The 14156-nt window shown below is 46.7% G+C and overlaps 1 protein-coding gene across 1 annotated transcript in view; it reads left to right on the top strand.

The window, feature by feature from the left end:
• The window catches only part of PIBF1 (progesterone immunomodulatory binding factor 1), a 223918-nt gene that overhangs the window by 142593 nt on the left and 67169 nt on the right, over positions 1–14156 (top strand). Inside the window, exon 14 of the mRNA XM_081084193.1 lies at positions 13614–13716. Within this exon, the coding sequence (XP_080940319.1) occupies positions 13614–13716 (103 nt within the window). The remainder of the gene's footprint in view (positions 1–13613; positions 13717–14156) is intronic.

Here is a 14156-nt window from a genome sequence, read left to right as displayed (position 1 = left end):
GTGCAGAGATGATCATGTCATGCCTAACAAACTGAAGGATATAATTTAAACAACTTGTCATTCAAGGCCTTTCATCATATATCCCTCACTACGTGCCATATGTTTTATCCATCACTACCATACTGCTTACAGTTTTCTCCAGCATATCATTCTTATGCTTTTCCCTCTACCCAAGATGCTATTTCTCTGCTTCTTCACCAGATTAATGAGCATTGGTATTTATTTCTGTGTGCCCTTTCAAACCATTTAGCACACTACAATAATTTTTTATTTGTCCACCTTACTCAATAGAATATTAGATCCTCCAGATTGAAATTGTGTATTCTTAGTACTTGTATAGATTATAGGCTTTTAGTAAATGTTTGTAAAAGGAAGTGTTTGTGAATATCTTATTGAATTAATGACTATGTTTCTTCTGATTCAACCTGCCTTTCTGCAGTCATTGATATACATGATCAAGAAAAAAATTGCTTATTTTGCTCATTTTTATCATTTTTGTTTAATTGTAAGTATTACAATGATCAAAAATTGTACTTCTTGTTTTTCCTGTGTGTTCTATATGCATAAATACATAATTTTTAAAGAAAAATCTTTACAATATTAATTTTTATTCTTGTTTTCTTTTTCTTTCTCTTTTTTTGTTTTCCTTTTTGGTCCCCCATCAAGCATTAAGGGCTAAATGGGTTATTTAGAGCAACCTGAGACCTTAATATCATTTTTGATATATCTATAAGATGTGTTTTGCTAGTCTTAAACTGACTTGGAAGTGAATTTTTAAAACATGATCAATGGAACAGTTGGAGACCAATTGTACCAGTGTCTTTCACATTATAACCATTATGCATCATAAATAACATCAACATTCATAACAATAGGCACAGTCAAAAGTCATCCCTGCCCTAGCTGGCTTGGCTCAGTGGATGGAGCGTCGGCCTGCGGACTGAAGGGTCCCAGGTTCGATTCCGGCCGAGGCCACATGCCTGGGTTGCGGGCTTGTTCCCCTGTGGTGGGTGTGCAGGAGGCAGCCCATCGATGATTCTCTCTCATCATTGATGTTTCTGTCTCTCTTTCCTTCTCCCTTCCTCTCTGAAATCAATAAAGAAATAAAGTCATTCCCATCAACACCAGTTCCTAGAAAATTTTTTCTCAATAAAATAATACTATAAGCTAGTAATCAGAACACTGTGGAACACATATAAGCCATTTTTAAAATCACCAGCTATCTTCCTGCTATTTAGTTAATTTTTCTCATTCAGAATCTCCAACCAAAATCAGGGAAATTCTTAGTAGAAGGAGGTAGCCCTGATGTTAGGACTTAAGTACCAACATACCAAGAATTTCTTGAATTCAATGGTTTATAGCACATGATATTTTGCATTGATAAGTGGTATCACACCATATTTGCATAAGAACATTATGCAGTTTCCAAACAAAACAAAAAGCACCTAAACCCTATGAGTTACTTAATATTTTTAAACTTGATGCCTCCAAGTTATTGAAGAAGTTCAGAAGGTTGGTAATGAATGACCTTTGCATCTCATTATTTTCTTGCATCCCCTTTCTTCCATTTCATCTTGTCAGGGCCAGCCTGACAGGGTTGAGCCGGGCTGAGGCAGGGAGGTGGGAATTGAGAAAAGAAAGAAAGACAGGAAAGCGGGGTCGGGAGGACCCCAGTTCTCTCGATGAACTGAAGCGAGTTTATTAGCTATACAATCCTATTTATACACAACACACTGAATCGGAGGTCTGTCAAGAGGAATGTATTCTTTGTTCCTCTTAATCTCTAAGGGAGAGACACAGCAGAAGGACAAGTTCTCAGTACAGCATATCTCAATAAATAGTTACAGACTTCTTGGTAAGCCATGAAAGACTATTCTTATTCTACAAATGTTGCTCTCATTCTACTGATAATCGCCATCCAAACAAGTCTGGGAAAACTGTGTGGGTAAGGGTCCCAGCCTTGCTAGCCCCTTCAGGTACAAGGACCTTGCCAGCTTACATCTGGCCCCCAACACATCTGTAACTGATTCTATGCAAGAACATTTGACTATGTTCATTTTTCTGTACTGAACATTACAAAAATGTGGTCTAGCCCTAGCCAGTTTTGCTCAGTGGATAGAGCATTGGCCACAGACTGAAGGGCCCTGGGTTCAATTCCGATCAAAGGCATGTACCTCAGTTGTAGGCTCGATCCCTGGCCCTGGGAGGCAAACAATTGATGTATCTCTCTCATATCAATGTTTTTCTTTTATGTCTCTCCCCCTCCTTTCCACTCTCTCTAAAACTCAATGGAAAAATATCCTCAGGTGAGGATTAACCAAAAAAAAAAAAATATATATATATATATACACATACACACACACACACACACTAGAGGCCCGGTGCACAAAGATTCATGCACTGGGTGGGCGGGGGCAGGGAGGTCCCCTCAGCTCGACCTGCACCCTCTCCAATCTGGGAGCCCTCTCCAATCCGGGAGTTTCTGTCTGTCTTTGCAATCATATGAGCGAATTGTCTGAGACCCCAACCCAGTTTGGTTTGTTGCTCACAGAATAATAGAGGCTTTTTTTTTTCTTTGCTCCATTAGTGGAGATTTTCTTGAAGTTTTAGGATATCTTCCCTTTAATTTTTCCTCGACACTCTGATTTAATTTATATATCTCACCTTTGCTTTCCCTTCATCCCCAACTGCAACAGTAACTTGCTCCAGGCTCGCTTTGCTCTGGTGTCTAGGACAGTGATGGCGAACCTATGACACGCGTGTCAGAGGTGACATGCAAACTCATTTTTCTGGTTGATTTTTCTTTGTTAAATGGCATTTAAATATATAAAATAAATATCAAAAATATAAATCTTTGTTTTACTATGGTTGCAAATATCAAAAAATTTCTATATGTGACACGGCACCAGAGTTAAGTTAGGGTTTTTCAAAATGCTGACACGCCGAGCTCAAAAGGTTCGCCATCACTGGTCTAGGAGATCCGTCTGCCACCAGAACTACAATTCCCAGCATTGCTGGTGCTCCCCGCACTCTGGGCTTCCACTTCCAGTCCTGGGGCTGCCACCAAAACTACTATTCCCAGAATTTCTGGTGCTCCCCATGCTCTGGGTTTTCCCTGAGAGAGCCACATCCCCACAATCCTCTGGCTCTCCTGCTGTGCTCTCTGTCTGGTGACCGAGGGAGCTACGTCCCCCCAAGGAAGCAACCGAGGGAGCCATGTCCCCCCAAGCTGCCAGCTCTCCCACTGTGCTCTGTGTATGCAAATTAACCCACCATCTTTGTGGGTTAATTTGCTTACTCCTCATTGGCTGGTGGGCATGGCTTGAGCATAGCAGATGGACGGTTAATTTGCATGTTTCTCTTTCATTATATAGGACTAGAGGCCCAGTGCACAAAAATTTGTGCACTGGCGGGGGGGAGGGGGGTATCCCTCAGCCTCACAGTCTGGGACCCCTTGGGAGATAATGACCTGCTGGCTTAGGCCCGCTCCCAGGTGGCAGAGGGCAGGCCCAATCCCTAGGTGCCTGCCCCGCAGCCCCTGGTCAGTCTCAGAGCAGGGCCGATTGGGGAGTTGGGGCGCCAGCCCCTATCATGCACAGAGCAGGACGGATCAGGAGGTTGCGATGCCACCCTCAGTCACGCTCAGGGTAGGGCCGATTGGCGGGTTGGGGTGCCACCCCCTGTCACACTCAAGGCAGGGTTGATGGGGAGGTTGTGGCGCCACCCCTGTCACAGACAGAGCCGGCCGATCAGGGGGTTGGGGTGCTGCCCCCTGTCACGCACAGAGCAGGGCCAATCAGGGTGGTTGGGGCTCCGTACACTATCACACACAGCAGGGTCGATCAAGGGGTTGGGGAGCTCCCCCCTGTCACCCACAGAGCAGGGCCGATCAGGGGGTTGGGGAGATCCCCCTGCCATGCACAAAGCAGGGCGGATCAGGAAGTTGCGATGCCACCCTAAGTCACGCTCAGGGTAGGGCCGATTGGGGGGTTGGGGCTCCAACCCCTGTCACACTCAATGCAGGGCCGATGAGGGGGTTGTGGCTCCACCCTGTCACACACAGAGCAGGGCTGATCAGGGGGTTGGGGAGCTCCCCCCTATCAGGCACAGAGCAGGGCTGATCAGGGGGTTGGGGCGCCTTCCCCTGTCATGAACAGAGCAGGGCGGATAGGGAGGTTGTGACCCCGCCCTCTGTCACACACGGAGCCGCAGGGCGATCAGGGGGTTTGGGCGCTGCCCCCTGTCATGCTGCTCCAGGGGCCAGGAGGTCTCACGGCTCCGCTGATCCCAGTGCTGGGAGGCCTCGCAGCTCCGCTTGACACCAGGGCAGTGAGGCTTCTCTGCTCCCCTGATCCCGGTGCTGGAAGGCCTCACAGCTCTGCTGATTCCGGTGCCAGGAGGCCTCACAGCTCCGCTGATCCCAGGTTTGGGAGGCCTCGGGGCTCTGCTTATCCCAGACTGGGAGGTCTCGCAGCTCCACTGATCCCGGTGCCGGGAGGCCTCACGGCTCCGATGATCCTGGTGCTGGGAGGCATATTACCCTTTCACTATATAGGATAGAGGCCTGGTGCACGTGTGGGGGCCGGCTGGTTTGCCCTGAAGGGTGTCCCGGATCAGGGTGGGGATCCCCACTGGGTGCCTGGCCAGCCTGGGTGAGGGGATGATGGCTGTTTTCAGCTGGTCACAGCCCTTTTGGGAGGGGGTCCCCACTGGGGTGCCTGGCCGGTCTGGGTGAGGGGCTGAGGGCCGTTTTGAGGCTGACAGGTGACTGAAGCTCCCAACCTCTCTTTTATTTATTTTTTCTTTTTTATTCTGGGATTTTATTTACCTTCTATGCCTGTCACTGGAGCTGAGAGCCGTCTTTAGCTCTGAGGCTCAACTCCAGCTCTGAGACCTCAGCTGCTGAAAGCAGGTTTCTGGACTTTGTTTACCTTCTGTATTTGAAACTTTGTTGCAACTCCAGCTCTGAGATCCCGGCTGACTGAAAGCAGGTTTCTGGGGTTTTGTTTAAATTCTATATTTGTAACAATGTTTCTTAGAGAGCAGCTCAGAACCCAGCAGGCAGGCAGGGAACCTGGCTTCCTCCATCACTGGAGCAAGGAAGCCTCCATGTTCGCATCAGCTGCCTGGCTGCTGGCCGCCATCTTGGTTGGCAGTTAATTGCATATCTCGCTGATTAGCCAATGGGAAGCGTGTCGGAGGTCTCTCTTTTATTAGATAGAACTAGAGGCCCGGTGCACAAAAATTTGTGCACTCGGCGGGGGGAGGAGGTCCCTCAGCCCAGCCTGTGCCCTCTCGCAGTCTGGGACCCCTCGGGAGATAACGACCTGCTGGCAGAGGGCAGGCCCAATCCCTAGGTGCAGCCCCTGGTCGGGCTCAGAGCAGGGCCGATTGGGGAGTTGGGGCGCCTTCCCCTGTCATGCACAGAGCAGGGCGGATCGGGAGGTTGAGATTCCACCCTCAGTAATGCTCAGGGTAGGGCCGATTGGGGGATTGGGGCCCCGCCCCCTGTCACACTCAAGGCAGGGTCGATGGGGAGGTTGCGGTGCCACCCCATCACGCACAGAGCAGGGCCAATCAGGGGGTTGGGGCTCTGCCCCCTGTCACACACAGGGGAGGCCCCATCAGGGGATTGGGGCGCTCCCCCCTGTCACGAACAGAACAGGGCGGATCAGGGGGTTGGGGGGTCACCCTCTATCACCCACAGAGCAGAGCCGATCAGGGGGTTGGGGCGCTGCCACTGTCACACACAGAGCAGGGCCGATCAGGGGGTTGTGGCACCGCACCCTGTCACACAGCACCACAGGGCGATCAGGGGTTTGGGGAGCTCCCCCCTATCAGGCACAGAGCAGGGCCAATCAGGGGATTGTGGCCCCGCCCCCTGTCACACACAGAGCCGCAGGGCGATGTGGGGGTTTGAGCGCTGCCCCCTGTCACACTGATCCCGGTGCCGGGAGGCCTCTCAGCTCCGCTGATCCCCGTGCTGGGAGGCCTTGCGGCTCCGCTGATCCCGGTGATGGGAGGCATATTACCCTTTTATTATATAGGATAGTGGCCTGGTGCATGGGTGGGGGCCAGCTGGTTTGCCCTGAAAAATGTGCTGGATCAGGATGGGGGTCCCTACTGGGGTGCCTGGCCAGCCTGGGTGAGTGGATGATGGCTGTTTGCAGCTGGTCACATACCCTTCAGGGTGGGGGTCCCCACTGGGGTGCCTGGCCAGTCTGGGTGAGGGGCTGAGGGCTGTTTTCAGGCTGGCGGGTGACTGAAGCTCCCAACTGCTCCTTTTTTTCTTTTTTCTTTTTTATTCTGGGCCAGCTTTAGCTCTGGCTCCTGCTCTGAGGCCTCTGCTGCTGAAAGCAGGTATCTGGTTTGTTTGGGTATTTTGGTCGAAACACTGTATCAACTCCAGCTCTGAGATCCCTGCGGCCGAAAACAGATTTCTGGGATTTTGTTTAGCTTCTGTATTTGTAACTATGTTTCAAACTGCAAGCTCAGAGGCCGGCAAGGCAGGCGGGGAACGTTGGTTTCCTCCGTCACTGGAAGCAAGCAAGCCTCATGTTACCTTCAAGCTGCCGGGCTGCCGGCCGCCATCTTGGCTGGCAGTTAATTTGCATATCACCCTGATTAGCCAATGGGAAGGGTACCGGATGTACGCTAATTACCATGTTTCTCTTTTATTAGATAGGATGGTCTATCCCAGGGGTGGGAAAACTTTTTGACTCAAGGGCCACAATGGGTTCTTAAACTGGACCGGAGGGCCGGAACAAAAGCATGGATGGAGTGTTTGTGTGAACTAATATAAATTCAAAGTAAACATCATTTCATAAATAGGTACTGTCTTTTTTTTTTTTAGTTTTATTCATTTCAAACGGGCCAGATCCGGCCCCCAGGCCGTAGTTTGCCCACGGCTGGTCTATACCTTCAAGATAACGTCATTGAGAAATTACTATGAACAGAAAGACCCTAATGCTGAGCTTTGTGGGAGACAAAGATGAAAAGACTTATTCCTAACACTTGTGAAGGATGAGAGATAATCCTATCTAATAAAAGAGAAACATGGTAATTAGCGTACGTCCGCTACCCTTCCCATTGGCTAATCAGGGTGATATGCAAATTAACTGCCAGCCAAGATGGCAGCCGGCAGCCAGGCAACTTGAAACTAACATGAGGCTTGCTTGCTTCAGTGACGGAGGAAACCAACATTCCCCACCTGCTTTGCCGGCCTCTGAGCTTGCAGTTTGAAACATAGTTACAAATATAGAAGCTAAATAAAACCTCAAAAACCTGCTTTCAGCAAGCTGGGATCTCAGAGCTGGAGTTGATACAGTGTTTCGATTATAGAACCCAAACAAACCAGATACCTGCTTTCAGCAGCAGAGGCCTCAGAGCTGGAGTCAGAGCTAAAACTGGCCCAGAATAAAAAAGAAAAAGAAAAAAAGGAGCAGTTGGGAGCTTCAGTCACTTGCCAGCCTGAGAACGGCCCTCAGCCCTCACCCAGACTTGCCAGGCACCCCAGTGGGGACCCCCACCCTGAAGGGTGTATGACCAGCTGCAAACAGCCATCATCCCCTCACCCAGGCTGGCCAGGCACCCAGTGGGGACCCCCACCCTGATCCAGGACACCCTTCTGGGCAAACCAGCTGGCCCCCACTCGTGTACCAGGTCTCTATCCTATATAGTAAAAGGGTAATAGGCCTCCCAGAACCAGGGTCAGTGGAGCCGCAAGGCCTCCTGGCATGGGGATCAGCGTGACAGGGGGCAGCACCCAAACCCCCTGATCGCCCTGCGGCTCTGTGTGTGACAGGGGGCAGGGCCACAATCTCCCTATCCGCCCTGCTCTGTTTGTGACTGGGGACGGCGCCCCAACCCCCTGATCAGCCCTGCTCTTTGCCTGATAGTGGGGAGCTCCCCAACCCCTTGATCACCCTGCAGCTCTGTGTGTGACAGGTTACGGCACCCCAACCCCCTGATCGGCCCTGCTCTGTGTGTGACACGGTGCGGCGCCCCAACCCTCCCACCCCCACGGGCCCTGCTCTGTGTGTGACGGGCTAGTTCCATAACCTCCCCATCTGCCCTGCCCTGCGTGTGAGAGTGGCGGCACCCCAACCCCCTGATAGGCCCTGCTCTGTGGGTGATAGAGGGCGGCGCCCCAACCCCCTGATCCGCCCTGCTCTGTGTTCAACAGGGGGCGGTGCCCCAACTCCCCTATCGGCCCTACACTGTGAGTGACAGGGGGAGCTCCCCAAACCCCTGATTGACCCTGCTCTGTGCGTGATAGGGTACAGAGCCCCAACCCTCCTGATGGGCTTTGCTCTGTGCATGACGGGGTGGCACCGCAACCTCCCCATCGACCCTGCCTTGAGTGTGACAGGGGGTCCCAATTCCCCAATCGGCCCTGCTCTGAACCCGACCAGGGGCTGCACCTAGGGATTGGGCCTGCCCTCTGCCACCCGGGAGCAGGCCTAAGCCAGCAGGTCGTTATCTCCCTAGGGGTCCCAGACTGTGAGAGAGCACAGGCTGGGCTGAGGGACCCCCTCTCCCCCGAGTGCACAAATTTTTGTGCACTGGGCCTCTAGTAAAAATATAAGATACCATCAAGGTTTTAAATTAGCCAAAAACCCCCACAAAGCTTATGATAGAAAATACAGATGTGCAAACACATAATCTAATCAACAGATTTAAAATGTTGATGTGATATAAAATTAGAATTAAGACTCATTTTGCTTGTAGAGATCTTATTTTAGATCGAATTTTAGAGAAATTGGTATATTTTTTGTTGGTGGTGGTAATGTTGTTAATCCTCACCCAGTGTTATTTTCCATTGACTTTTAGAGAAAGTGGAAGGGAGGAGAGAGACAGAGAGAGAAACATTGATGTGAGAGAGACACATTGATTGGTTGCCTCCGGCACTCTCCCCTACCTGGGGCTGGGATCAAGCCTGCAACTGAGGTACGTGCCCTTGACCAGAATTTCACCAAAGACCTTCCAGTCAGCAGGCCGATGCTCTCTAACTACTGAGCAAACCAGTGGTGGCAGAATTCAGTATATATATATATATTTTTTTTCTTTTTTTTTTAATTAAATCTTTATTCAGATTATTACAGTAGTTCCTCTTTTTTCTCCCAATAGCTTTCCTCCACTCGGTTTCCACCCCACCCTCTGCCTTTACCCCACCTCCCCCACTGTCCTCATCCATAGGTGTACAATTTTTGTCCAGTCTCTTCCCGCACCCCCCACACTCCTTTCCTCCCCGAGAATGGTCAGTCCACTCCTTTTCTATGCCCCTGATTCTATTATATTCACCAGTTTATTCTGTGCATCAGATTATTTATTCACTTGATTTTTAAATTCACTTGTTGATAGATGTGTATTTGTTGTTCATAATTTGTATCTTTACCTTTTTCTTCTTCTTCCTCTTCTTAAAGGATACCTTTCAGCATTTCATATAATACTGGTTTGGTGGTGATGAATCCCTTTAGCTTTTTCTTATCTGTGAAGCTCTTTATGTGACCTTCAATTCTGAATGATAGCTTTGCTGGGTAAAGTAATCTTGGTTGTAGGTTCTTGGCATTCATCACTTTGAATATTTCTTGCCCCTCCCTTCTGGCCTGCATAGTTTCTGTTGAGAAATCAGCTGACAGTCTTATGGGTACTCCTTTGTAGGTAACTGACTGTTTTTCTCTTGCTGCTTTTCAGATTCTTTGTCTTTTGCTCTTGGCATTTTAATTATGATGTGTCTTGGTGTGGTCCTCTTTGGATTCCTTTTGTTTGGGGTTCTCTGTGCTTCCTGGACTTGTAAGTCTATTTCTTTGACCAGGTAGGGGAAGTTTTCTGTCATTATTTCTTCAAATAGGTTTTCAATATCTTTCTCTCTCTCTTCTTCTGGCACCCCTATAATTCGGATGTTGGTACACTTGAAGCTGTCCCAGAGGGTCCTTACACTATCTTTGTATTTTTGTATTCTTTTTTCTTTTTGTTTTTCCAGTTGGGTGATTTTTGCTTCTTCGTATTTCAAATCTTTGACTTGATTCTTGTGATCCTCTAGTCTGCTGTTGGATCTCTGTATAATATTCTTTATTTCAGTCAGTGTATGCTTAATTTCTAGTTGGTCCTTTTTCATAACCTCGAGGGTCTCACTAGATTTCTTGAGGGTCTCACTAAATTTATCGGCGGTTTCTAGAAAATTCTTGAAAAACCTTATAATCGTGGTTTTGAACTCTATATCCAGTAGCTTGCTTTCCTCCATTTCTGTCATTTGTGACCTGTTTCTTTGTCTCCACCTTTTTATGCTTCCCTGTGTTGATAGAGTGACTTTCTGTGCTAGGTGTCCTATAGGGCCCAGTGACTCAGCCTCCCCAATTACCTGAGGTGGACACTTTTGTTGCACCCTTTGTGGGCTTTTTGCACAGTCTTTTTGTAGTTAAGCCTTGATTGTTGTAGATATCACTGGGAGGAATTGACCTCCAGGCCAATTGGCTGTGACAATCAGCTGTGTCTACAGTGGGAGAAATTCTGTGCTGGAGACACCCTTATGGGGCAGGACTTGTTTCAATGGGGCTTTGGTGCTCACTGAGCCTGCCCCCTAAGTGTGTCCTTTATGGATCTGAGGAGTTGTAATCTGGATGGTCCCACTCTGACCACTGGGTACACTGGCTCTTGGATCTCTAAGGAGGTGCTAATTTAGCCTCTGCCTGAGGCTACCCAGCAGGAGCTATGGAGAGATCTGCAGATTCCTCTTCTTTGTTTGGGGTTTGGAGGTGCCCAGATGAGGCCCAGCTGTGAAGCAATGCAAGCTGCTGTGGGGCCTTGGGCCTTCTTTTGGATGTTCTGGGTCTCTCTGACCCAGCTGCAGGTAGTTAGGTAATTTTAGATTGTAAAGGGCCAGGCCATTCATATCCAAAATCCTCTGCACACAGCTTGGCGGGGGCAGCGTCTCAGGGAATCAACAAGGCGGAGAAAACAGCTATGGCTGATCCTCAGTCCTGCCCTAAGAGGCCCCTGGTCTCAGTGTCCTAGTAATCGCTGCAAGCACCTCTGAGAGAAAGCCGCCCTCGAGTTCCAACCGATGCCAGACAGTCCAGTTTCTCCCCGTATGTCCTTATAGACTCGCCCGGAGCTCGAGTTCAGAGCAGTCAGGAGCTTGTGTCTCCCTCCCGATTGAAAGAGACAACCCTGTCCTCGGTTGCCAGCCCTTTCCGTGTGCACCTCCGTACCTCTGCACTTTACTTCTGCACCTCCTCTGAGTCTCAGTGTGTTTTTCTCTTTCCTTCTAGTTGTAGAATTTCCACTCAGCCAGCTTTCCTGTGGTTCTGGGTAATGTCTGTTTTGTCTTTTAGTTGTATTTTTGAAGTGGTTGTGCGAGGCAGCAGTTTCTGGTGTTTACCTATGCCACCATCTTGGCTTTTCCCCAGAATTTCATATATTTTATATTGGGGCATAGAAAATGGGTATCCAAAAACTGTAAATACCTTAAAAATCTGTAAAGGAAAAAAGTAGATTAGTGGTTCCGTAGGTCTGGGCAGGGAGGATGGGGAGTGACGCTAATGGGTACAAATAATCTTGGGGGCTAATAAAAATGTTCTAAAGTTATAGTGATAGTTGAACAATTTTAAATATACTAAATACCACTGAACTGTACACTTTATTTTTTTAATATATTTTATTGATTTTTTACAGAGAGGAAGGGAGAGGGATAGTTAGAAACATCAATGAAAGAGAAACATCAATCAGCTGCCTCCTGCACACCCCCTACTGGGATGTGCCCACAACCAAGGTACATGCTCTTGACCGGAATCAAACCTGGGACTCTTCAGTCCACAGGCTGACGCTCTAGCCACTGAGCCAAACTGGTCAGGTGAACTGTACACTTTAAATGGTTTGACTTCATGATATATAAATTACATATCAATAAAACTTTATATCAATAAAGCTATTTTTTATAAAAAAGTGATTTTTTTAAAAAAAAACAGGGACTATGTCTTTTTCATCTCTAACTTTAGCTAATTACTAAGACAAAATCATATGCCAGTTGAAAAGATAGAAACTTAGATGTGAGCATATCTAAATATGTACCTAATTTACTATATGAATTTTTACCAGACCTCATCTTTTTTATTTGGAAAAACAAGAACAAGTTCTTAGAAATAGGTGTGTAAGATGATACTTAGCATTATTTTAGAGTTTTGTCTGCATTTCTTTATCTGATGTTAGAAAATACTAGACTTACATCTCAAAGGGAAGATGGGGATAGGGGTGGGAGGTGGGGAGGGATTAACCAAAGAATTTATATGAATACTAGAGGTCTGATGCACAAAATTCATGTAAGAGTAGGCCTTCCTTCCCCCGGCTGCTGGCACCAGCTTCCCATCTGGCACCCAGGAGCCAGGCTTCCCTCGCAGCCCCGGCTTAGTCTGGAAGGTCATCCGGAAGGACGTCTGGTCTAATTAGCATATTATGCTTTTATTATTATAGATATGCATACATAACTCCATGGGCACAGACTATAGTGTGGTGAAGGCCTGGGGAGGGGGCAGGGATAAGTAGAGAGGATCAATGGTGGGGGAAGGCAAATGTAATACTTTTAACAATTAAGATAATTTTTTAAAAATACAATGACCCTGACCGATTTGGCTCAGCGGATGGGGCGTTGGCCTGGGGACTCAAGGGTCCCAGATTCGATTCCGGTCAAGGGCATGTACCTTGGTTGCGGGCACATCCCCAGTGGGGAGTGTTCAGGAGGCAGCTGATCAATGTTTCTCTCTTTATCGATGTTTCTAACTCTCTATCCCTCACCCTTTCTCTCTGTAAAAAATCAGTAAAATATATTTTTTAAAAAAACTAAAGGTAACATAACTTTAAAGGTTACACTCAGTACAATAGACATTTTTCACTTTTTTTTAAAATATATTTTATTGATTTTTTATAGAGAGGAAGAGAGAGGGATAGAGAGTTAGAAACATTGATGAGAGAAACATCGATCAGCTAGCTGCCTCCTGCACACCTCCTACTGGGGATGTGCCCGCAAGCAAGGTACATGCCCTTGGCCAGACTCGAACCTGGGACCCTTCAGTCTGCAGGCCGATGCTCTATCCACTGAGCCAAACCGGTCAGGGCCATTTTTCACTTTTTACACTTCTTTTCTACCTCTACTTTCAATAGAAAATCTATTTAGTTGTGTTTTGTATTATAAAATGCATCATGTTGTCTGAGGTAACACCAATTTTTTTTCAAAGTGCAAGCTTATTCTTTCAACTAATTGCCTAATTTGTTTGTAAATGGGGAATTTTTATAAAAATGGATAAAGCTGTAAATTGCTATCTTGTGGTCTTTTCAAGTAAGCATCGTAATGTAGCAACGGTACAATCCATCTCTGTTCTAATCAATATATCAAAGTTACGTTATTAAGGAGATTTTAATGTTACTTTCAAAATTCTGCATTGGAATATTGCTCTTTACTGTTGACATCTGAAAATATTTGACTACATATTTTTTCTGTTAATATTTTAGTGTTATTAGGAAATGGTAAGTCAGTTTTCAAGCACACAAACACTTTGTGAATATTTTAGATAGCATTCCCCTTTTCTAAGCATTATTTTTTTATTTCATTTGCCTAGTGTCCACTTGGCAAGAAGAGTACTTCAGTTAGAAAAACAAAACTCGTTGGTTTTAAAAGACCTGGAACATCGAAAGGACCAAGTAACACAGCTTTCACAAGAGGTAAGTAACTTAAAAGAAACACATATATAAAGAATCACAGTGTTCGTTTTAAGTCCTTGTTTTTCCTTTGTGTATTTTCTGAGAAGTTTAAAAAAAAAAGTCTGATAGTAGAAACTGATTTTACAATTTATGAAACTAACTTTTAATGTTAAAGCCTTAGAAAACAACTTACTGTATATGACAAAATTAAGATCAAAAGAGAGATTAAATGCCCAGACTAAATATAAATGCAGACTAGACAGACAGAGCTCTGATTTCTGGAAATATCAACTGGCAAAACAAGTTTGACAAATTTTAGTGGCATTTTAAGTTTTTAACTAAAGCCTCATTTTTAAAATAGATTTGCTTTTTTGCTTCTTTAATTGATTGAAAAAGTCACTTAACTACTAAACATACTTAACTTGGTATAACCTTAAGTTCTCACATTCTTTGGCATATGA

The sequence above is a fragment of the Myotis nattereri genome (genome assembly GCF_964212035.1).
Source record: "Myotis nattereri genome assembly, chromosome: 2".
NCBI lineage: Eukaryota > Metazoa > Chordata > Mammalia > Chiroptera > Vespertilionidae > Myotis > Myotis nattereri.
This window is presented reverse-complemented; position numbering and strand designations above follow the sequence as displayed.